Source organism: Nansenia antarctica (genome assembly GCF_963989245.1).
Source record: "Nansenia antarctica genome assembly, chromosome: 7".
NCBI classification, from domain to species: Eukaryota; Metazoa; Chordata; class Actinopteri; order Argentiniformes; family Microstomatidae; genus Nansenia; species Nansenia antarctica.
In genome coordinates this window covers 2,096,417-2,119,324 of record NC_137677.1, presented here as the reverse complement: position 1 = coordinate 2,119,324, position 22,908 = coordinate 2,096,417, and the positions used below count along the sequence as shown (strand labels likewise).

At 46.8% G+C, this 22,908-nt stretch overlaps 2 protein-coding genes across 2 annotated transcripts in view; both read left to right on the top strand.

Annotated features, from left to right (window-relative positions):
* herc2 (HECT and RLD domain containing E3 ubiquitin protein ligase 2) overlaps positions 1-5,518 on the top strand; it is a 102,147-nt gene extending 96,629 nt beyond the window's left edge. The window contains exons 88-91 of the mRNA XM_080535446.1: positions 1,490-1,680; positions 2,201-2,306; positions 2,871-3,083; positions 4,402-5,518. Coding sequence (XP_080391572.1) covers positions 1,490-1,680; positions 2,201-2,306; positions 2,871-3,083; positions 4,402-4,674 — 783 coding nt within the window. The 3' untranslated portion in view covers positions 4,675-5,518. The remainder of the gene's footprint in view (positions 1-1,489; positions 1,681-2,200; positions 2,307-2,870; positions 3,084-4,401) is intronic.
* Positions 5,519-19,903: 14,385 nt separating this feature from the next.
* The window catches only part of oca2 (oculocutaneous albinism II), a gene marked incomplete at both ends in the record, with an annotated part of 81,882 nt that continues 78,877 nt past the window's right edge, over positions 19,904-22,908 (top strand). The window contains 2 exons of the mRNA XM_080535975.1: positions 19,904-20,145; positions 22,703-22,798. Coding sequence (XP_080392101.1) covers positions 19,904-20,145; positions 22,703-22,798 — 338 coding nt within the window. The remainder of the gene's footprint in view (positions 20,146-22,702; positions 22,799-22,908) is intronic.

Sequence of the window (22,908 nt, the reverse complement as noted above, 5' to 3'; positions counted from 1 at the left end):
AGCACACCTCTCGCATTATACATTTCGTGACGTTAGAATTATAAGGTTCTATCTCCATTTTTGGTCAAAATTGAGTTTTTTACATAATCTGATCCATTAGGTGTTTATTAATGCCTGTGTGGTGTTATTTTTAAAATGTTGACATTTTTTAGTTAGTAATTAATAAAATACAAAGGTTCCGTCTCACAAAACATAACGGAATGTAAAAACTTTGACGCTCAATATCTCTGAACTGCCCTAAACGGAGATAGAACCTTATTATTCTAAACGGAGATAGAACCTTATCATTCTAAACGGAGATAGAACCTTAGAATTCTAAGCTCACGGAATGTTGTTTTCCCAAAGAGAATGTTAACTATTTGACCTGGTATGATGGCTTTCATAAGCATAGGAAGTCTCTTTTGTCTCAAGATTAAGATTAAGATTAATTGTCTTGAGGTTAAACCAGTGGTTGTTGGTCTGACATGCATAGTACTGAGGGGTAGAGTTCTACTCTGGGACAACACATAACTGGCAAGGATCATAGTCGAAGGAGAAAAAAATGAAGCTATAGTAACTGCTACTACTACTGTAAGCTGCTTTTCTGAATCAGTAATTCATAGTGTATATAAGCTGTTCTTTGATATAATCTAGGTGTGTTTGAGAGAGAGAGAGAGAGAGAGAGAGAGAGAGAGAGAGAGAGAGAGAGAGAGAGAGAGAGAGAGAGTGAGTCTCCTGTGGTCACGCTGTAATCATGAGCTTCTCAAACGTGTGTGATGACATGGATGTCAGGGAAAGGCTTTCCTCTCACAAGGCTCCTCTGTGTAGTAGGTCTGCCTGCAGCCATGAGAGAGTTTACAGCGTGTTCACAGCACAAGACTGCAGCAAGAGCATCACTCTCTCAAGCACACAGATTTGTGTCACACACCTTATGAACACACCCACACACACACACCCACACACACACAGTTACTACACACACACACACACACACACACACACACACACACACACACACACACACACACACACACACAGATACTTGATTTGTCTTATTTTTTAAATAATTTATAATAGAGGCTGAGAGATCCAGTTTGGTAAATGGACTGCACTTATATAGCGCCTTTTATTTCATTCACCCATTCACACACACATTCACACACCATGCAAGGCGCCGGCCGGCCCGCTCACTGGGAGCAATTTGGGGTTCAGTGTCTTGCCCCAAGGACACTTGGGCGACATGTGGCCAGCCGGGGCTCGACTCCAACCGCCGATCTGCCAACCTTGCGATCATTAGACGGCGGCTCCTCTACCTCCTGTGCCACAGCCGCCCCATGAATGGGACTGTTTAGGTCTAAGCAACATGGTGACGTATCGGTGGCGCTTCAGCTGACAGGTACCAAACTGTCCCAGATCTGTGAACGTGAACGAGGTCGGATGGGGGAAGGAACAACCGCTTACAAGTACACACTCATACACCCTCATCTGAGACGTGTGTTTCCTTCCCCAGGTTGATAAAGACTTCATCCCCGGGCTGATGTACATCAGGGACAACGAGGCCCCGTCTGAGGAGTTCGAGGCCATGACCCTGCCCTTCACCGTGCCCAACGCCAGCGGGCAGGACATCCAGCTCAGCTCCAAGTACTCCCACATCACCCTGGAGAACCGCGCGGAGTACGTGCGCCTCGCAATAAACTACAGGTGAGAGACTGTCACAGTCACAATCAATTCAGTGGGGGTTTTATGAGGTGTGTGTGGTGTGGGTGGTGTGGGTGGGTGTGTGTGGTGTGTGTGGTGTGTGTGGTGTGGTGTTGTGTTGGTGTTGGTGTGGTGTGGTGTGGGTGGGTGTGGTGGGTGTGTTGGTGTATGTGGTGTGTGTATGGTGTGTGTGGTGTTGGTGTGTGTGGTGTTGGTGTGTTGGTGTGTGTGTGTGGGTGTGTGTGGTGTGGTGTGTGTGGTGTGTGTGTGTGTGGTGTGGTGTGGTGTGGTGTTGGTGTGTGTGTGTGGTGTGGTGTGTGTGTTGTGGGTGTGTGTGTGTGTGGTGTGTTGGTGTGTGTTGTGTTGGTGTGTGATGTGTGTGTGTGGTGGGTGTGTGTTGTGTTGGTGTGTGTGGTGGTGTGGGTTTTATGAGGTGTGTGTGTGGTGTGTGTGTTGTGTTGGTGTGTGTGTGTGTGTGTGGGGTTCTGCTTTGCTCACCCTGCTGTGCTCCTGTCCCCTGCAGGCTCCATGAGTTTGACGAGCAGGTGTCTGCGGTGCGGGAGGGGATGGCCCGGGTGGTCCCTGTTCCCCTGCTCTCCCTGTTCACCGGCTACGAGCTAGAGACCATGGTAACCATGCATTCATCATGTCTAGAGAACCTTTCCCCTTTTGTGTGTGCGTGTGTGCGTGTGTGTGTGTGTGTGTGTGTGTGTGTGTGTGTGTGTGTGTGTGTGTGAGAGTGTGTGTGTGTGTGTGTGAGTGAGTGTGAGTGTGAGTGTGTGTGTGTGTGTACTGTACTTGCCTGTGTGTGCGTGTGTACTGTACTTGCCTGTGTGTGTGTGTGTGTGTGTGTGTGTGTGTGTGTGTGCGTGCGTGCGTGCGTGCGTGTGTGTGTGTGTGTGTGTGTGTGTGTGTGTGTTGCCTGTGTGTGTGTGACTGAACCTGTGTGTGTGTGTGTGTGTGTGTGTGTGTGTGACTGAACCTGTGTGTGTGTGTGTGCGTGTGTGTGCGTCTGAACCTGTGTGTGTGTGTCTGAACCTCTGAATGTGTGCGTTTGTATGTGTGTGTGTGCGCGTGCGTGTATGTGTGTGTGTGTGTGTGTGTGCGTGTGCGTGTGTCTGTGTGTGTGTGTGTGTGCGTGTGTGTGTGTGTGTGCGCCACCCCTCACCCCCCTCCGTGTCCTCCCTCCCCAGGTGTGCGGCAGCCCAGACATCCCTCTGCACCTGCTGAAGTCGGTGGCCACCTACAAGGGCGTGGAGCCCACCTCCCCGCTGATCCACTGGTTCTGGGAGGTGATGGAGTCCTTCTCCAACACGGAGAGGTCTCTCTTCCTCAGGTTCGTCTGGGGTCGCACGCGGCTGCCCAGGACCATCGCTGACTTCCGCGGACGGGACTTTGTCGTGCAGGTGAGCAAAAATCATTCAGTTTGGACCCATCTTATCATAGTGTAGGGTTGGACAGTAACGCTTGCCCGCTTTCCCGGAGCAAGTAAAACATTCGCCGGGTTTGTTTTTTGCGCGAGCCCGACGACGCTGCTGGATCCTGGATCTGTTTACCTGTGTGCAGGAAGAACAACAGACGGCGCAGGCGCCAGACCAGACTAGATGATCGTGTGAAGTGAAGATATTATCAAAGCGTTGACCTGTCGATCACCCGTACGCTTTGAGAATATCTTCACTCCACAGGATCATCTAGTCTGGTCTGGCACCTGCGGCGTCTGTTGTTCTTCCTGCACACAGGTAAACAGATCCAGGATCCAGCAGCGTCGTCGGGCTCGCGCAAAAAACAAACCCGGCGAATGTTTTACTCGCTCCGGGCAAGCGGGCAAGCGTTACTGTCCAACCCTGTATCACAGTGTCAGACACTATTAGTGTCAAAGACACTATTGTCATATTGAAACCCACCCTGAAGTGAAGAAGTGTGTCGAGGCATTTTAAGTTTGTTTGATTCTCTCTCCCTCTCTCTCTCCCCCTCCCTCTCTCTCCCTCCCCCTCTCTCTCCCTCTCTCTCTCTCTCCCTCCCTCTCTCTCTCTCCCCCTCCCTCTCTCTCTCTCTCCCCCCCCCTCTCTCCATCCCTCTCTCTCTCCCTCTCTCTCTCTCCCCCTCCCTCTCTCTCCCTCCCTCTCTCTCTCTCTCCCTCCCTCTCTCTCTCTCCCCCTCCCTCTCTCTCTCTCTCCCCCCCCTCTCTCCATCCCTCTCTCTCTCCCTCCCCCCCTCTCTCCATCCCTCTCTCTCTCCCTTCCCCCCTCTCCCCCTCCCTCTCTCTCTCCCCCTCCCTCTCTCTCTCCCTCCCTCTCTCTCTCCCTCCCTCTCTCTCTCTCCCTCCCTCTCTCTCTCTCTCCCCCCCCCCTCTCTCCCTCTCTCTCCCTCCCTCTCTCCCTCCCTCTCTCCCTCCCTCTCTCTCTCTCTCCCCCCCCCTCTCTCTCTCTCCCCCCCCCTCTCTCCACTCTCTCTCTCTCCCCCCCCCCTCTCTCTCTCCCTCCCTCTCTCTCTCCATCCCTCTCTCTCCCTCTCCCCCTCCCTCCCTCTCTCTCCCCCTCCCTCTCTCTCCCCCTCCCCCTCTCTCTCTCTCCCCCTCCCTCTCTCTCTCTCCCTCTCTCTCTCTCTCTCTCCCTCCCTCTCTCTCTCTTCCCCTCCCTCTCTCCCCCTCCCTCTCTCTCCCCCCCCCCCTCTCCCCCTCCCTCCCTCTCTCTCTCCCTTCCCCCCTCTCTCCATCCCTCCCAGGTTCTGGACAAATACAACCCCCCGGACCACTTCCTGCCCGAGTCGTACACCTGCTTCTTCCTGCTCAAGCTGCCCCGGTACTCCTGCAAGCAGGTCCTGGAGGAGAAGCTGAAGTACGCCATCCACTTCTGCAAGTCCATCGACACGGACGACTACGCCCGCATCGCCCTGACCGGGGAGCCGGCCGCCGACGACAGCAGCGAGGACTCGGACAACGAGGACGCCGACTCGTTCGCGTCGGACTCCACACAGGACTACTTAACGGGGCACTGACCCACCCTGACCTTTGACCCCCCTGACCCCCCCCCCCCCCCCCCGCAGGCCCGCACCTCCCAGGCTGTCGAGTTTTGGGAAGGGTCCAAATAATGAGCTGCCACAGAAAAAAACGCAAAAGACTGAGAGACTGAAAATCAAAGACGACGACTCGTGTTAATCTCACCTATTAATACATCCATTCATGCATTCTACTAAACCTTATGTGGGGGGGCGGGGGGGCGGGGGAAGAAAAAAAAAGAAAATAAGAAGTGATATTATGTGCAATTAGCTTCGAAAGCACTATTATACGCTGGAGAAGAAACGTAGATCCTGCTCTCGTTTAGTTTCTTTTTCAACGACGACAACAAAACAAAAGATGTGAGAGGTGAGAGGTGAGAGTTCAGAGGTCAGCACATGTGATGGTCGTGTTTCTTGAAGTCCTGTACAGTCCATAGCAAGCAGCCATAAGAAAACAGGCCTTTAGCCTAGCACTGTGGTACACTTCTGTCGGTCGGTGTAACTTACCTGTTCCCTAGTTTGTTGTATATTGGAGATGATGTGAGATGATGAATGAGTAGTGATATAGTTTTTTTCTTTCGTTTTTTTTTCTTTCTTTCTTGGTAATAGCAGCAGCAGCAGCGTTTCTTTATAAGAACCTTTTTAACTTAAGTGTGTTTCTCACTTGACAGGCGTCAGCGCCCACACCGGAGGGTCATGTTATGACTGTATCCTGTCTTCCTCCTCCTCCTCCTCCTTCCCATGATGCCCCTCACCACGTGTGTGTGCACTGTCCTCCCTACGGAATGTATATAATATGATTGTGCCATGTCTTCATAAAAAGGTCTCATTCCCGCATATTAAATGTTAATAAATTTATGTTAAATACATTTAAATTAAACTTCTCAAGACTTTTTCATAAGATGGACAGTATTCTATGGTCGTATTAGACGAGTGTAGATGAGTTTTGGCATGGCTTCGATTATTAGGCAGGCCTACAGTTCGTGATCTTAGAATGATAAGGTTCTATCTCCGTTTAGGGCAGTTCAGAGATATTGAGCGTCAAAGTTTTTACATTCCATTATGTTTTGTGAGATGGAACCTTTGTATTTTAGAATTACTAACTCAAAAATGTCAACATTTTAAAAAATAACACCACACAGGTATTAATAAACACCTGATGGATCAGATTATGTAAAAAAAACTCAATTTTGACCAAAAATGGAGATAGAACCTTATAATTCTAACGTCACGAGTACCCTGATACACAAATATGGTCCTTAAATAAGGATGTTTGGATCATTTAGAAAACTCTATAACGGCTCTATAAATCTTCTCGTCTATATGAGTAATTGTTTCCTGGATTAAGGTTACCGTTTTAATGTCATGCTATTGGAAAGGGTGAAACTACATGTGTTCCTCTATGGCATCCTGCTATCGAACTTCAAATTGGGTCAAAGTTTCATTTCTTTCATGTCCGAGCCGCCAGGCAATAATTCATTTGAAGTTAAATCTAGTTTTTTTTTCTCCTTTCTTTTTCTTGAAGTCTTTTGATACTGTAGCGTATGATATTACCGTCCGTAGTATAACGACGGTGGACTGATGCACTGATGTTAGACATTCCTCTCAGTCCCTGAGGGTTCTTAGCCCTTTGGGATTACAGAAATCCCTCATAATTAACGTGGCGTGGTGCCCGAGCCTAGCCAGCCTTCCTCCTTCACTCCCCAGCGTCATAAGCCGAAGCTTCACGTGCCGGAACGCAACTGTGATGTTTATTATGGGATGGCTGTCTTAAGATCCCCGCTCACTTGTGTGAGTTCCTTCTCCCCCGAGCTTCACTTCACATTCTTCCCCTGCTTAACTGCCTGTAATAAGCCGATTGGAGGTCAGAAGTTACACTGTAGCCCACCGCACTGCCCTCTCTCTCCCCTCTCTCTCTCCACTCTCTCTCCCCTCTCTCTCCCCTCTCTCTCTCCACTCTCTCTCTCCTCTCTCTCTCCCCTCTCTCCCCTCTCTCTCCCCTCTCTCTCCCCTCTCTATCCCCTCTCTCTCCCCTCTCTCTCTCCCCTCTCTCTCCCCTCTCTCTCCCCTCTCTATCCCCTCTCTCTCCCCTCTCTCTCTCCCCTCTCTCTCCCCTCTCTCTCCTCTCTCTCTCCTCTCTCTCTCCCCTCTCTCTTCACTCCCCTCTCTCTCTTCACTCCCCTCTCTCTCCCCTCTCTCTCCTCTCTCTCTCCCCTCTCTCTCCCCTCTCTCTCCCCTCTCTCTCTCCCCTCTCTCTCCTCTCTCTCTCCCCTCTCTCTCTCCCCTCTCTCTCTCTCCCTCTCTCTCCCCTCTCTCTCTCCTCTCTCTCTCCCCTCTCTCTCCACTCTCTCTCCTCTCCTCTCTCTTCCCTCTCTCTCTCCTCTCTCTCCCCTCTCTCTCCCCCCTCTCTCTCTCTCTCTCTCTCTCTCCCCTCTCTCTTTCTCTCCCCTCTCTCTCCCCTCTCTCTCTCTCTCTCTCTCTCTCTCTCCCCTCTCTCTCTCCTCTCTCTCCCCTCTCTTTCCCCTCTCTCTCTTCACTCTCTTCCTTCCAAGAAATGGTGGAATCATATGTACTTCAAAGGATTACTGTACAATACGAGAGCAAAGCACCCCCAGTGTTTTAGAATGGGCTTAATTTGGCTTAGAAAAAAGAGAGAATTCCTAGTAGTCTTAACGTTTTTCTTTTTTTCTGGTTAGATCACACAGTACGTTACGCTGTGTGGAGAGTCAGGTGCTTCTCTCGTGCATTCTTGGCACCAAGACGGGAGAGGAGAGACTAGGAGAGTCGTGAGCAGCAGAGTCTCTTTCACCAACTGGAGCATCCGACCGATTTATGTGGTCAGTACAGTAGGTGGTACAGTACGTAAACTGGTCTGCCACCGCCCATGAGAAACGTCATCATGTACCAAACATTTTCACACGGCAAACTTTCTGCTGTAGGCCCCTGTCTGGTTACTGTATTACTGTAGGCCCTACGCATTGTTTGTCTATCTTTTGAGTACAAATCGTGACGTTAGAATTATAAGGTTCTATCTCCATTTTTAGTCAAAATTGAGTTTTTTACATAATCTGATCCATTAGGTGTTTATTAATGCCTGTGTGGTGTTATTTTTTTTAAATGCTGACATTTTTTAGTTAGTAATTAATAAAATACAAAGGTTCCATCTCACAAAACATAATGGAATGTGAAAACTCTGACGCTCAATATTTCTGAACTGCCCTAAACGGAGATAGAACCTGATCATTCTAAGCTCACGAGATGTCTGTAGATGCTATTGTTGCAATTGATGATCATGGAATACACTCCATTAACAATGACCTACTATAGTATCACCATCATTTAGTGGTAGCCTTTTTCCTCAATTAACTTACTTCTTTTATATATTTAGATTTAGATCAACATACAAATCTTATTAAGTAATTTGTTCCACACACATTTTCTGAGCCACATACTATATTCAGGGTTGGCGTCCAACATTGAGTCTCTCTAAAACTGCATCAGTCCCATAGCCTGTAGCATAGAATGCTACGGTTTCATAACAGATGTTCATGTAACTTACTTATGAGAAACTGTGATTAAGGTTATAACAGTGTGTGACGTTAGAATTATAAGGTCCAATCTCCATTTTTGGACATAATCTTTTTTTTTTTACATAATCTGACTCATTAGGTGTTTATTAATGCCTGTGTGGTGTTATCTGAAAAATGTTGAAATCTTTTGAGTTAGTAATTAATAAAACACAAAGGTTCCATCTCACAAAACATAATGGAATGTAAAAACTTTGACGCTCAATATCTCTGAACTGCCCTAAACGGAGATAGAACCGTAGAATTCTAAGCTCACGAGTGGTTGGGACCGATACTACATGGCTGAGAGATTGTTAAGCCGTGTGAGATTCCTGTGGTCATGTGCTGAGAGGGAAGTACAGTGATCCCGGCTTTGCTACCATGTTCGTCTCCAGACCCCCCCTCCCCCAGACCCACCCCCCCCCAAGAGAATTTATATAACTAATTTCCAGGAATCAACACGTGTATGGTTGACTGGCTGGCTCTCTCAGCCTCCTGCCTCAGATTTGTGCATACCGTTACCGTTAGTAACCGTTACCGTATGTAAGGTATGTCAGGGTTCCTAGGAGGGATATACGGTTCTAGGTACCGTTAGCATGTCAGGTATGTCAGGGTTCCTAGGAGGGATATACGGTTCTAGGTACCGTTAGCATGTAAGGTATGTCAGGGTTCCTAGGAGGGATATACGGTTCTAGGTACCGTTAGCATGTCAGGTATGTCAGGGTTCCTGGGAGGGATCTACGGTTCTAGGTACCGTTAGCATGTAAGGTATGTCAGGGTTCCTAGGAGGAATATACGGTTCTAGGTACCGTTAGCATGTCAGGTATGTCAGGGTTACTAGGAGGGATATATGGTTCTAGGTACCGTTAGCATGTCAGGTATGTCAGGGTTACTGGGAGGGATATGGTTCTAGGTACAGTGAAGACATGAAGCTCGTTAAACCCAGGGGTGGCGGTGGCCTAAGATCTAACGTTGAGTTGTGGTTTATGAACGAGTGTAAATGCAACCAGCAATCAAGACATGTTTGATTGTAAAGTTTTCTCTTGATCTTTGCCGGTGACAAACATATCAATAACATGATGCAGCTACCACTATTCTTCATAGAGTTAGTTTTTTTTTCTTCCGAATTAGAGGACACCATGAATGAGGGTCATAGGTGTCAACACATTCACTTTCTGGGGCGGCTGTGGCTCAAGAGGTAGAGTCTAATGATCGCAAGGTTGGCAGATCGGCGGTTCGAGCCCCGGCTGGCCACATGTCGAAGTGTCCTTGGGCAAGACACTGAACCCCAAATTGCTCCCAGTGAGCGGGGCCGGCGCCTTGCATGGTAGCTTGGCCGCCATTGGTGTGTGAATGTGTGTGTGAATGGGTGAATGAGAGGCCGTTGTAAAGCGCTTTGGATAAAGGCGCTATGTAAGTGCAGTCCATTTACTTTCTGGCCAATGCTTTAGTGTAAAGTCATTGATCAAGCCACGATCCACAGAAAACCTATTTTGGAGTTAAAATGTGAGAAGTCATTGAATTGTGAACTTTCTCATCCACCTCCCGCATGCAGTCACATGCAGGTCTGGACCAGGTCAGCCTCCTCCCCCTCCTCTCTCTCTTCCTCTCCCTCTCCCTCCTCCCCCTCCTCTCCCTCTCTCCCTCCTCCCCCTCCTCTCTCTCCTCCTCTCCCTCTCCCTCCTCTCCCTCCTCTCCCTCTCCCTCCTCCCCCTCCTCTCCCTCCCCTCCCTCCTCTCTCCTCTCCCTCCTACCCTCCTCTCCCTCCTCTCCCCCCTCCTCTCCCTCCACTCCCTCCCAGCCCTGCTTCTCCCTCCTCTCACCACCTCTCCCTCCTCTCCCTCTCTCCTTCCTCTCCCTCCTCTCCTCCTCTCCCTCCCTCCTCTCCCTCCCTCCTCTCTCTCCCTCCTCTCTCTCCTCTCCCTCCCTCCTCCCTCCCTCCTCCCCCTCCCAGCCCTGCCTCTCCCTCCTCTCACCACCTCTCCCTCCTCCCCCTCCCAGCCCTGTCTCTCCCATCCATGAGCAGCATCCCCCTCCTCGTGATGCAGCACACCACCATGCACGGGTGCTGTAGAGACACAATCTGAGAGGTTTGGATTTGGCCTTTTCACAACACAGCTGGATCTCCCCTATGCTAGAATACTGCTGCTGCCCACCAAGCACAGCCCTTTCAATCTGAGCTGGGAGTTAAGGTCTAAGCCGCAAGATTTGTATTAAAAGATTGAAATAATACAATAATAATTCTGTTTGCCTGGATTTGTAGAATCTGATATTGTAATATGTTTGTTTAGGGTTTAGTCAAAATATCGAAAATTCCAATAAGCACCAAAATACAAAATGTGACCTAGGTATGCACACCTTTACAACATGATGCAGAATATATAGTAAATACCCGTAATGTGAGATATCTACTGTCTTTCACCTTTTTGCAAAAGGGTTTGAATCCTAAACAACTTCCCCAGTGGTGAAAACATGTTTGAAGTCCTGTTCTGTAAGCGTTGGTGAGTTAATCTCTTATCTTTAATGAAAACGTAAACATATCTTGATGAAATTTGGTAAATCGTGAGTTTAGAATTCTAAGGTTCTATCTCCGTTTAGGGCAGTTCAGAGATATTGAGCGTCAAAGTTTTTACATTCCATTATGTTCTGTGAGATGGAACCTTTGTATTTTATGAATTACTAACTCAAAAAATGTCAACATTTTAAAAATAACACCACACAGGCATTAATAAACACCTAATGGATCAGATTATGTAAAAAAAACTCAATTTTGACAAAAAATGGAGATAGAACCTTATAATTCTAACGTCACGAAATGTATTATGCGAGAGGTGTGCTAAAATAGAAGAGAAATGACAGGCTGAATCACTGTACACATTTTCATTGCAAAGCTGCACCACCCTTGCATACTGTAATGTAAGGAGGCTTCTGTGGTAAAGGAACTATGAATAACTAGTGCTGTAGTGAGTAAACCAGTAGTTTTCTTGGAGAGCCACCTTTACAAATTCGCCCTCAGGCTTGCTGTAACTTTTCCCTCTGCCTGCATGTGATGGTCTCCCTGCGTCTCCACGCAGCCCACAAGACCCGAGTGTGCTCTGCCTCCTAGTCATCCCTCTGCTCCTCTGATGTCAGAGGCCGTAGTGGACGGAGACCAGGTGACCTGAGTTCAATGGTAGACATTGTCTTTGTGTTTGTCTCCGTCATTTCGACACGGATAACATCTTTATTCATAAACATAAAGAGAAATGCGATTCTAGGAGGTAGAGGAGCCGCTGTCGCTAATGATCGCAAGGTCAGCAGATCGGCGGTTCGAGTTCGAGCCCCGGCTGGCCACATGTCGAAGTGTCCTTGGGGCAAAACACGAGCGGGGCCAGCGCCTTGCATGGTAGCTTGGCCGCCGTTTGGTGTGTGAATGTGTGTGTGAATGGGTGAATGAGAGGCCGTTGTAAAGCGCTTTGGATAAAGGCATAGCTATATAAGTGCAGCCCGTTTACCATTCCATTTGGAGGGCCAGAGGATTTCCCGAAAAGCACGATTAAATGGTGGGATTTGTATGCTTTTGTTGTTAGGCTCTGTCAGTCTGGTTCATCTCAGTCTTTCATCATGAAAGCTTTCATCCCAAATCCCTGGTTGTACTGATCCATCTTATTCCAGGTATTGGGTTCATCTTAAATGTGTAGTCCCTGACCTCCCTGACCTCTCTGACCTTTCCACACACCTTAATCTGTGGAGGTCATAAACACATGGGTATGCTTTGAAAAGGATATACCCACGTACGATATGCAATGGTCCAGTGGGTCCACAGTCCACACACACAACCGAATGGGAAAGAGAACATTCAACTGGGTATCTCTGCTATTCGGTTATCACCAATAGTAAGATCGTGCTGGTCTAGAATTACAAAACAATGACACTAATCATTTTGGTCAGGTAATAAGCCACCACGCTTTCCTCCAAGGTTTGGAGGTGTTCATTATCGTGGGAGTAAAGCATTAACATAGCTGTTTGTTAAGACTAAGGGTGTGTTCTCGCTAGAACATTTGCTTCACTTGGAATCAGAGTTTAGGATAAAGTTCACTTTGCTCTGCGTCGTTTGGAGCTGTGAGAACGCGCATTCGAAGTCGCTCCCGCAGCAAACAACCAACGGATGCTCCGCTTGAAAAGGGTGGTTTCGCTCCGGTTAGAAACGACGCATCCATCACTTTGCTGCGCTTCGCTTTTGGTGAGAACGCTGCTCGAGGCAGTCCATAGGAAAACAACAGCGCATGCGTGTTGATCTGGATAAGAGCGGGACGAACGGGCAATTTTCAAATTTTCAGACCAATCAACTACCACGTCTGTTGCTTCGATTGCGTATGTTACTTTGTTTACATGAAGGGCTGTGAGAACGCAAATCAGGGACATAATTTATGCAACCATGTTGCGAACTCATCCACTTGCTCCGGGTCCTGATTCAGACTTTCATGTGAGAACATGACCTTAGACTAATGCTAACTCATTTGTTTGTGTGAGCCCTGAGAGGAAGCGTCCTATTGGCTGCCCTTCACATGGGAAAGAAATGACGAGTCCCCTCTAGGGTCCCCCTTCATGCAATAAAGTATGATGTCCCCTCTAGAACATTCCATAACGTGTCATAATGAAGTGCCCTTCTAGTGGAGAAAATGTGATCCAGTGTCCTAGAAGGAGCCCTTACAACGGTCTGAACTTGGTGTTCCCTGTGGGTGCTCTTCCAATGGAGAAGGGTGCCGTTATGAAGTGCCCTCTGTGCCGCCTCTATATGACAGTGTCCCAAAGGGTGCCCTTCCCAGTAGAGATATTTCAGTTGTTATATATATATATAATTCATTATATTTGTATAGCGCTTTTCCGAGGCTCAAAGACGCTGACAAATATGGGAAAAACAGGAAAATGCTGTGTCCCTTGTATGAATAGATCCGAGTCTAAAAAACAATTGAACTGTCATTCTACCGCTGTAGTACACTGGTACTCTGGTGCGGGGAATTTCTGGTTTGGACCCGGAAATTGCTAAACGTCACATTTGACGTCAGACTTAACAACCGAATGTGACAGTGTCCCAGAGGGTGCCCTTTCCAGGAGAGATAATAGGCTCTCCCATCTTCTGGTGCTGTCAGTTGAGAGGGAGATCCCAGCAGACCAGAATGAGGTCATTGATATAAACACATAATCTCCCTACCCTGGGTGTTCCCATGTGAAAGAAATCGTGACGTTAGAATTATTTTATTTTTTTTACATAATCTGATCCATTAGGTGTTCATTAATGCCTGTGTGGTGTTATTTTTAAAATGTTGACATTTTTGAGTTAGTGATTCATAAAATACAAAGGTTCCATCTCACGAAACATAACGGAATGTAAAAACTTTGACGCTCAATATCTCTGAACTGCCCTAAACGGAGATAGAACCGTGTCATTCTAAGCTCACGTAATGTCAATAGTTCCCCTCTGTGCTTTACCTCAGATGTTTGTGAAATAACATTTACAGTTCCCTGCGTGGTATTATCACAGAGGTGTGGTTATACGTTTAATCTGGATCGCCTAATAGCATAATTCTGCTCCTGACCTTCAAACAGCCCGAGTCCGCCACTGTGTGAGAGCAGGAGGGAGTCTGGAGTCTAGGCTTGTGTATGTACATAATTAGTCTCTCAGTAGAGCACTTGGTTAAGGGGGGTGTGGGTGTGGGTGAGGGTGGGGGGAGAGAAAGAGGTGTAACAGCAAGGGGAGGGTTGTGGAGGGATCCCAGCTCTACGTGTGTTCAGCTTTCAGCTCAGCTTCACTGAGAGGACCCAGGACCACTCTCTCATCAGTCTCCAAGACCCACAGCACACCCTGTCTGCTGAGCCGCTGATCCCTCTGTTCCCTGGAGTAAGAGAGTTAGCAACTCAACGACCTCGTTCTCCCGGGGGGAAATGTCACACTTATGATCCCAGGCTTATTATTCACCAAGAAACAACAAAACACTCCACAACTCACTTTCCTGTGATCTTCTTCTATCATCACTACTAGAATCATCTGCGTCAGTATCATCACCAAAGTCTTCATCACCTCTTCTCTGCATCGACTTTAAAAGGTAAGTTAGTTTTATTTGGTTGTTGTTTTAATCTATTCACTTAACACTTAAGTACAGAAATGTTGTTCTTTTTAAAGGGGCATTCTGTTAAATAAATGTTTAGACTTTTAAAGTAATGATGACAGCATTGGTTCTTGAAGGATATAACTCATACATTTACTTTAAAATAACGTGAAAAAACTACTTTTGTGCAATATGACAACCCTAGTTGACTATCTGTGCAGTATAGTACAGTGGATTGTGTACATAGCCTTTATTTATGTAAACCAGCTCCTTACCTTACCTTGTGATTTTGTGCTTTTTCTAAAAATGTTTTTTATTTTTTTATTTTATTTTTTATTTTATTTTTCCCTTTCCTAACACCAGGGGAGCCACCCCTCCTAAATTTCGTTGTTTGGTACCTGTACTGTAGCAATGACAAATAAAGTCCATTCCATTCCATTCCATTCCATACATGCCTCGTAAGCTTGTATCAACTGTTATCACCCCGTCGTAAAGTATTGTTCTTGTTTTACTCCGTTGTTTGTAAACAATGCAACTGTAAACAACCGATGTATAGCTTCAAAACATGGTTAGAAATATAATTCGGATCTCATGGATGGTGAAATTGATAGTGGATACGAAAAAAAGGCGGTGAGTCCACCTTGTTGTTGTTTGAATTACAGATTGCCCCTTTAATGTTAAGCGTGGAGGTGCACAAATGTCTCAGGAAACATGAGAAATATCCAAATATAGAAGTCCTTTCCTTTCTTCTTTGTCCAAACAGGATTAGCATTAGTAGAGTATACTGTGTGACTGTGTGACTGAAGGCACTGTGTGTATTTGTGGGTTAAGGAGTTTAGCGATAGCTTACTAGCATTCCGCTGTAGGAATGCACAGCACTAAGCCCCGCGGTGGTGTAGCGGTCTAAGCACTAGCCACTAGTGCAAGCTGCCCACCGGGGACTGGGATCGAATCCCGGTCTCGCCAGACCCGGATATGGCCGAGGCACACAGGGAGCGGCATATTGAGCGGCCGCTCCAGAGGGCGGTATAGGACTATTTCCGGACAAGGATCCGTCGCGCAACAGCGCCCCCGGGGTGCCGGAATAACGGTGCTGGGCTCGAGGAGCCAGTCAGCTAGGCGCCTGGCGATCTCCTCTGGGGCTGCCGGCCACGGGGTCGTGCGTGTGGTTCAATTGGATACCAAATTGGGTGAAAAAGGGATAAAATCAAAAAAAAAAAAAAAAGGAATGCACAGCACTGTGAAACAATCCCTTTTCTTCAGCTCTAATCGTGAACAAATGAACAAGTCGACAGGCGATTCAAGTCAAGTCAGCTTTATTTGTACAGCACGTTTACAAACCAAAGTGCTTCTCAGGTGTAGAACAGGTAAAATGCAGGAAATTAAATAAGATGCAACACAATACGATACAAGATATGATAAAGATATGATAACGTTAAAAAAGAGAAGATAAAGGGACTAAAAACAATAAAAACAATAAAACATTACATGGCTGATTACACAAGCCTAAAACAATTGACCCATTAGGTGTCAGTTATCACCTAATATTATCTGAACAGCTGTTTTATTAATCAGGGAAATATCAGGAAATATCATTGCAGGAGCAAAGGGCCTTCTGCCTGCTCCGTCGGCCCTCAGACTTGGCACTGAGGTAAACTTCTTAAGCCAACAACAGATTACACGGCTGATTACACCAGCCTAAACACCACCATGGGGACAAGTGGACGCTATTGTCATCCTCAAAAGCGGGAATGAAATAAACAGTTGGATCGTGTGGATCTCTGGAAAAGGATATCTGACACGTTTAATCCCCTCGTATATTGTAACTGTAAACGGTGATCTCTCCCGAGCGTGATCCTGTTACAAAAGAAACAATGGAAACAGCTTAATCTCTCTCTCTTTCATTGAAACAATCCGGACATTTCTGTTGGGTTTTCATCCGTCTCCAAACTTGGATGAGGAAGAAATAACAAAAAACATGCCCATTTTAAGACATGACCGCTTTGCTTTGAGGTTCAAATGAAGCCAATCTGATCTGGCATCATCAGTTAGCAACATTGGGGTCACTCACGTGTGACCTTGTATGTGAGTGACCTGATAGCTTCACATGCAGACACGGGATCCCAGGGATGAATGCTCAGACCCTGTGTGCTTAACTCCACACCGTCAAAACAATGGGAAGAGATGTGTATGACGTGTGGTGATCACATGCTTGAGCTCATAACTAGCCCTCAAACATCGGTTTATAAGCACACACACACACACACACACACACACACACACACACACACACACACACACACACACTCCTACAAACATTCTTACACACACACACACACACACACAGTTAATACAGGAGTAACTACAGTACTACACACCAGCAAGAAGCAAGTAAACACAAGCAAGAAACAATCCTGGTTCCCCCATCATGCACCAACAGGCAAGGCCGGATCTAACATGGGGCTCCTGGCCACTAGAGGGCACTGACAGAGAGGGGGAAAGAATGTCAACTGCCTAAATCATGTTAAACATAATATCTAAAACTAAAATCTAAAGCTCTATTTCAATGTTTATACATTTAGTAATTTATGTATTACTTTAAACATATACAAAATATTTCCAGTTAGGCTATTCAAGATGCATTGAATAAAATCAAAGTTGATCATCGAACCTCCAAAGCTGGGCAATATGAGGCGTGTCAGTTAATAACAGTAATGGCCACCCCTGGAACTGCAATTATGACTGTAGTATGGGATGATATCTATTTTCATTAATGCTATATGTACAAAGTTCCCATTAGTCTATTACCATCATTTCATTGCTACTCTCTCCCTCAGTTGCACTGCTTTCAGTGCAGCCCATATACATTTAGAGCTTTTAACCAGTCCGATTTTCCACCTGTACTGTAAATGGAATGGTAATGGTAAATGGACTGCACTTATATAGCGCCTTTTTTGCTGCTCCAAAGCGCTTTACAACGGCCTCTCATTCACCCATCCGCACACACATTCACACACCAATGGCGGCAAGCAACCATGCAAGGCGCCGGCCCGCTCACTGGGAGCAATTTGGGGGTTCAGTGTCTTGCCCAAGGACACTTCGACATGTGGCCAGCCGGGGCTCGAACCGCCGATCTGCCAACCTTGTGATCATTAGATGTCTCTGGGTGAAAAATCTACAGAGACCTTCAGAATTGTTTGTGAATCCCCTTTGCTGTTGAAGTAAATGGGATCGATGTCAGATTTCAAGTTTGCCATTGTTAGGCGCATTGTTGGGCGCATTCTTTGACACGCTGCAGCCTTCTAGCTGGCTTAGCGGCTAGGAGCATGCGTCAATATTTTCAGCCGTAAAAACACATTAAAATGTATTGTAGCGACAGGGCTACACAGTTAGCATTGTGCCTTCCTGTTTCCCAGCATGCATTGTGTTCAGACTTCGAGAGTTATTGTTATTCATTTTTTAAATGTCCTATGCAAGTGTTGAAGAAATGCATATTTGTTCATTGTTGTTAAATTGTTAGTAATGGTTTCTATTTATGTTGTGCCTTCGGTGAATTAAGTACCGAAGCTATGGGAGTCATTGCTGTTCAGTTTGATGACCCGAGTGTTAACTTTCAAGCTGCTGTCACTGTGAGTATTGGGTGGTTACATCAGATGATAATAGCCTATAGCCCCTGTGTCATGGTGAGGTTATTTGAATTTGAAGCGAGAGGATATCACTGAAGGCCTCGGTGGAAAGTACATGGCCCGCCACGGGCAAAGACACGTTCAAATCAAATGTAAAATGCCTAGAGGCAAGCTGCCATGCAAGGCGCCGGCCCGCTCACTGGGAGCAATTTTGGGGTTCAGTGTCTTGCCCAAGGACACTTTGACATGTGGCCAGCCGGGGCTCGAACCGCTGATCTGCCAACCTTGTGATCATTAGACACAATATATTGCCTATGTGTGGAGTACTGCCATGGTAAGAGATCATTTCAGCCAGTGTACACATAGTGTGATTGTGAGACGTTATCAAACTCTCGCTCTACCTCAGTCATCAAACTCTTTCCACAGTGGCTGTTATGAAGCTGTGTGAGCCAATGGAGACTGACTCAGCAAGGCTGCTGCTGCCCAAAGAGAATTTAACAACGTTAATTGCAGTTTTCCGTCCTGTCGCTAGAGGCAACAAGAGTTCAACAAGAAATGGAGCTGTCAGATGGAAGCCTCTCTGCTGTACAGCAGGCCTCTCTCTCCCCCTCTTCCCCTCTCTCTCTCTCTCTCTCTCTCTCTCTCTCTCTCTCTCTCTCTCTCTCTCTCTCTCTCTCTCTCTCTCTCCCCTCTTCCCCCCTCTCTCTCTCTCTCTCTCCCCCTCTTCCCTCCTCTCTCTCTCTCTCTCTCCCCCTCTTCCCCCCTCTCTCTCTCTCTCTCTCTCTACCCCCCTCTTCCCCCCCTCTCTCTCTCTCTCTCTTCCCCTCTACCCCCCTCTCTCTCTCTCTCTCTTCCCCTCTACCCCCCTCTCTCTCTCTCCCCCTCTCCCCCTCTTCCCCCCTCTCTCTCTCTCTCTCTCTCTCTCCCCCTCTTCCCCCCTCTCTCTCTCTCTCTCTACCCCCCCCCCTCTCTCTCTCTCTCTCTCTCCCCCTCTTCCCTCCTCTCTCTCTCTCTCTCTCTCTCTCTCCCCCTCTTCCCCCTTCTCTCTCTCTCTTCCCCTTGGCTTTGGGCAAGGAGACAGGGAGTTACTGCTGGATTAAAGCAAACGCTAAACGCTCCCAAACAGAGCCTCTAGGCCCTGTCATTACTCAGTTAATAGGCCGTTTTTCAAGCCATAACATTTCTCTACACGTGATGGTGCCTGATGTGATAATTGCTTCCGTTTCTAACAGCACAAACACTATTAGTGGATTGGCAATACAGATCATTTCAGTTAACGCGTGACATTGTTGTCAAACCATTACACTGCATTTCCTGTGAGGGGAAGCAAGTTATGGATTTTCCAATCTAAAATAAATTGGTTACAACAAACAATTTCATAACCTGGAATGTTGTAAAGTTAAGTTAATAAATCATTGACTATGGCCAAGCTAGACTATGGCTGGTTATGAGACTCATTGCACTTGCCGATATGATGATGTATCCTGAAGGGACATGACTCAACTTTCCTCACACACCAACACAACTCTTTAGACACATTAACGTTTACCACATTAGTTGGGAATGTACACTGAGTTGGGATACAGGGGCCGGGGCGGCTGTGTCTCAGGAGGTAGAGTCGCCGTCTAATGATCACAAGGTTGGCAGATCGGCGGTTCGAGCCCCGACTGGCCACATGTCGAAGTGTCCTTGGGCAAGACACCGAACCCCAAAATTGCTCCCAGTGAGCGGGCCAGCGCCTTGCATGGCAGCTTGCCGCCATTGGTGTGTGAATGTGTGTGTGAATGGGTGAACGAGAGGCCGTTGTAAAGCGCTTTGGAGCAGCTTTGGAGCAGCAAAAAAGGCGCTATATAAGTCCATTTACATAAAAGTATAAAAATAACAAAGCTACTCAGTTTAATCCCAGACGTCCTAATCTCTCTAGACTCTGCGCCTGTCTGCTGCTGCCATGTACTTGGAGAACAAGGGCACCCTGGACCTGGAGCTGTCCCAGGCCGCTAACCAGGCCGCTAACCAGGCCGCCCAGCGCAGGAACAGTCTGAGGGCGTCAGACGCGGTGGCGGGGAACTTCAGCGAGCTGCGTCTGCTGGAGGGCTTCTCCGGGCGCAGGGAGGCCCAGAAGCTGCAGCAGGCCGCGGGCGCCATGCCGCTGGGCCACTGTGTCGTCCACGCTGGTCATCAGGAAAACGGGTAAGCAACCAACACACTGTTGTAGCATTTAATCAGTGGTGGGCCGTCAGGGCCAGCAAGGCCTTCTCTGCTGGCCTAAACATCATCACAATATACATTTAATTAAATGTTTTAATTTCCACAAATATGTATTAAATTATTCCCTTAGTCTATTCTCTTCATTTCAGCGCCAGCCACTGGGAGCAATTTGTGTCTCAGGAGGTAGAGTCGCCGTCTAATGATCACAAGGTTGGCAGATCAGCGGTTCGAGCCCCGGCTGGCCACATGTCGTAGTGTCCTTGGGCAAGACACTGAACCCCAAAATTGCTCCCAGTGAGCGGGCCAGCGCCTTGCATGGTAGCTTGCCGCCATTGGTGTGTGAATGTGTGTGTGAATGGGTGAATATACAGTATATATTGAAAAGCACCCTCAGTCAATTGAAAATGCATGATTGTTGAGGTGTTTAAAGCTTTAATTCACTTTGACAGCCAGAGTGTTAAAGCCCCCAAAGATTATCAGATTAGTAGAGAGGATTTATAATTGGTCTTTGGGAGTATCTAGAGAATTTCATCCCTTAACACCAGCCAGTGTCTGGATCACAGTGTCTGTGTCAAGCATAGTAGTAGTAGCAGCAGCATTTGCCTAAAGACTCTTTCAATGGTGTTGAACAAATGTGTGTAACAAGATATTATAGGTTTTCTTAAACGTGTAATATGTTCAGTTTATTCTTTTCACATGGCTGTAGTACATGAGAAGGGTATCATCAGAAAGTGTAATATTTGGTTTTATTAGTGATTAGCTCTTCATTAGCTCTTTATCACTCTTGCACTAGGCCTAATAGGTCTACTTTAATCTCAGAGACTGAGATTATTTTTACTGAGATTACCTTCTTACTCTAAAGAAGAGAGATGAGTCACTTAAATTATTTAAACAAACACATTGGTGTATATGGCTCTCAAATAGTCCTACTATTAACATGTCTTAAAACTGGAATGTTGCCGTAAATACCTTGAATCGTAATGATGCATGGGGTACATTAATTTTATGATTAATGAATGAATGATTAATGAATGAATGCAATTCATTCATTTAACAAAATGCCACTGTACTTATGTGAGGGAAGCAAATAATGAATTGTCATAATACTGAATAGTATCATGAATACAATACCAAATCATATACTGTATATGAATAATATATTATCTATATATATATAAGTCTAATAGAATATAAAACTCACCTGGGGATGCACATTCAGAGCAAAAAGTAGGAAATGTAAATCCATTCATCCAGAACAGGGAGAAAGAAGCGCCATCTGTAAACATCCAGTAGGTTTATGTGTAAATGGTAAACGGACTGCACTTATATAGCGCCTTTATCCAAAGCGCTTTACAACGGCCTCTCATTCACCCACTCACACACACATTCACACACCAATGGCGGCAAGCTGCCATCCAAGGTGCCGCCCCGCTCACTGGGAGCAATTTGGGGTTCAGTGTCTTGCCCAAGGATACTTCGACATGTGACCAGCCGGGGCTCGAACCGCCGATCTGCCAACCTTGCGATCATTAGACGGCGGCTCTACCTCCTGCGACACAGCCGCCCCATGGTGCCATTTGTAAACATCCAGTAGGTTTATGTGTGCAGTGTCCACCAGGCACCAGCTGTCTGGATGCTTTTCAGTCAGTGTCATACAGGATTTGAACACTTGAGCCACACTCTCCTTTTCCGGGCAGCACCAAAGACATGCTCCATCTTTTATAGAAACAGCCAGTGTACATTTGCATTTTTGGCATTTAGCAGACGCCTTATTCCAAAGCGACTTACAATCAATACATTTGAATACTAAGCAAGTGAATCATCAATCCACCAGTCGTAGCAGGAAGAGTAATCCAGCTCAGGCCCGGGGCCACTGATAGAAGGAAAAACCTTCTTCTAATCTAAAGTGTCCATATAGACACTGGAGAAACAGAGAAACAGTACAAGGGAGGCAATAGAAGTTTTTAGGGACACAGTAGAGGGGAAAGTGGGTGTATTCAGGAGACGCAGTGGTGGGGGGCAGTAGATGTCTCAGGAGGAGCAGTTAAGGTGTAACCTGAAGAGATGGAGGTCTTCAGTCTACGACGGAAGATGGGTAGTGACTCTGCAGTTCTGACAGCCGTGAGACACCAGCAGAGCAACACAGACCTGTAATGATGTAATGATGTCTTAGGACGCCAGCTCTCTCCAGCTGCTCACTCACATCTCGGGGCAGCCTAGGGTATCAGAGGTCGCCCACCTCTCCTCTCTTACCCCTCCTCACCCACCCACCCTCCCACCCGTCTGGTTCCCATGGTGACAGACAGCAGCAGGTGGGCAGCTGAGCTGAGAGACAGACAGGTCAAAGTTCACCATACGACACTTTCTTTTTGTTTACTTTTTGAGAAGTGATCTAGCATGGTGAAGACATAGGAAACTTTGAGGAACTTCCAGAGACCAATGGGACTGGAACATTCACTAGGCTCTCAGCCAAACGCCACGATTCACTATTTATTCAATACTCAATACAAAACCATTATCCATTCTATCTTTTTTTCAGACACTTCAGCATGGTGAATTTTCTCAAGGGAAAGGCGAACCAGTCCAACAATCACACGGACAGATCGCCTCTGTTGAAATTCTCTCAAGACAGCAAGTAAGTCTTCAAGCCAGGGTCTTTTGATTCTCAGTAATAGATAGCCCTGGAATAGAGATCTGTTGAATGACAGAATGAAAACGATTGATAACACTATTGACATGCACTAT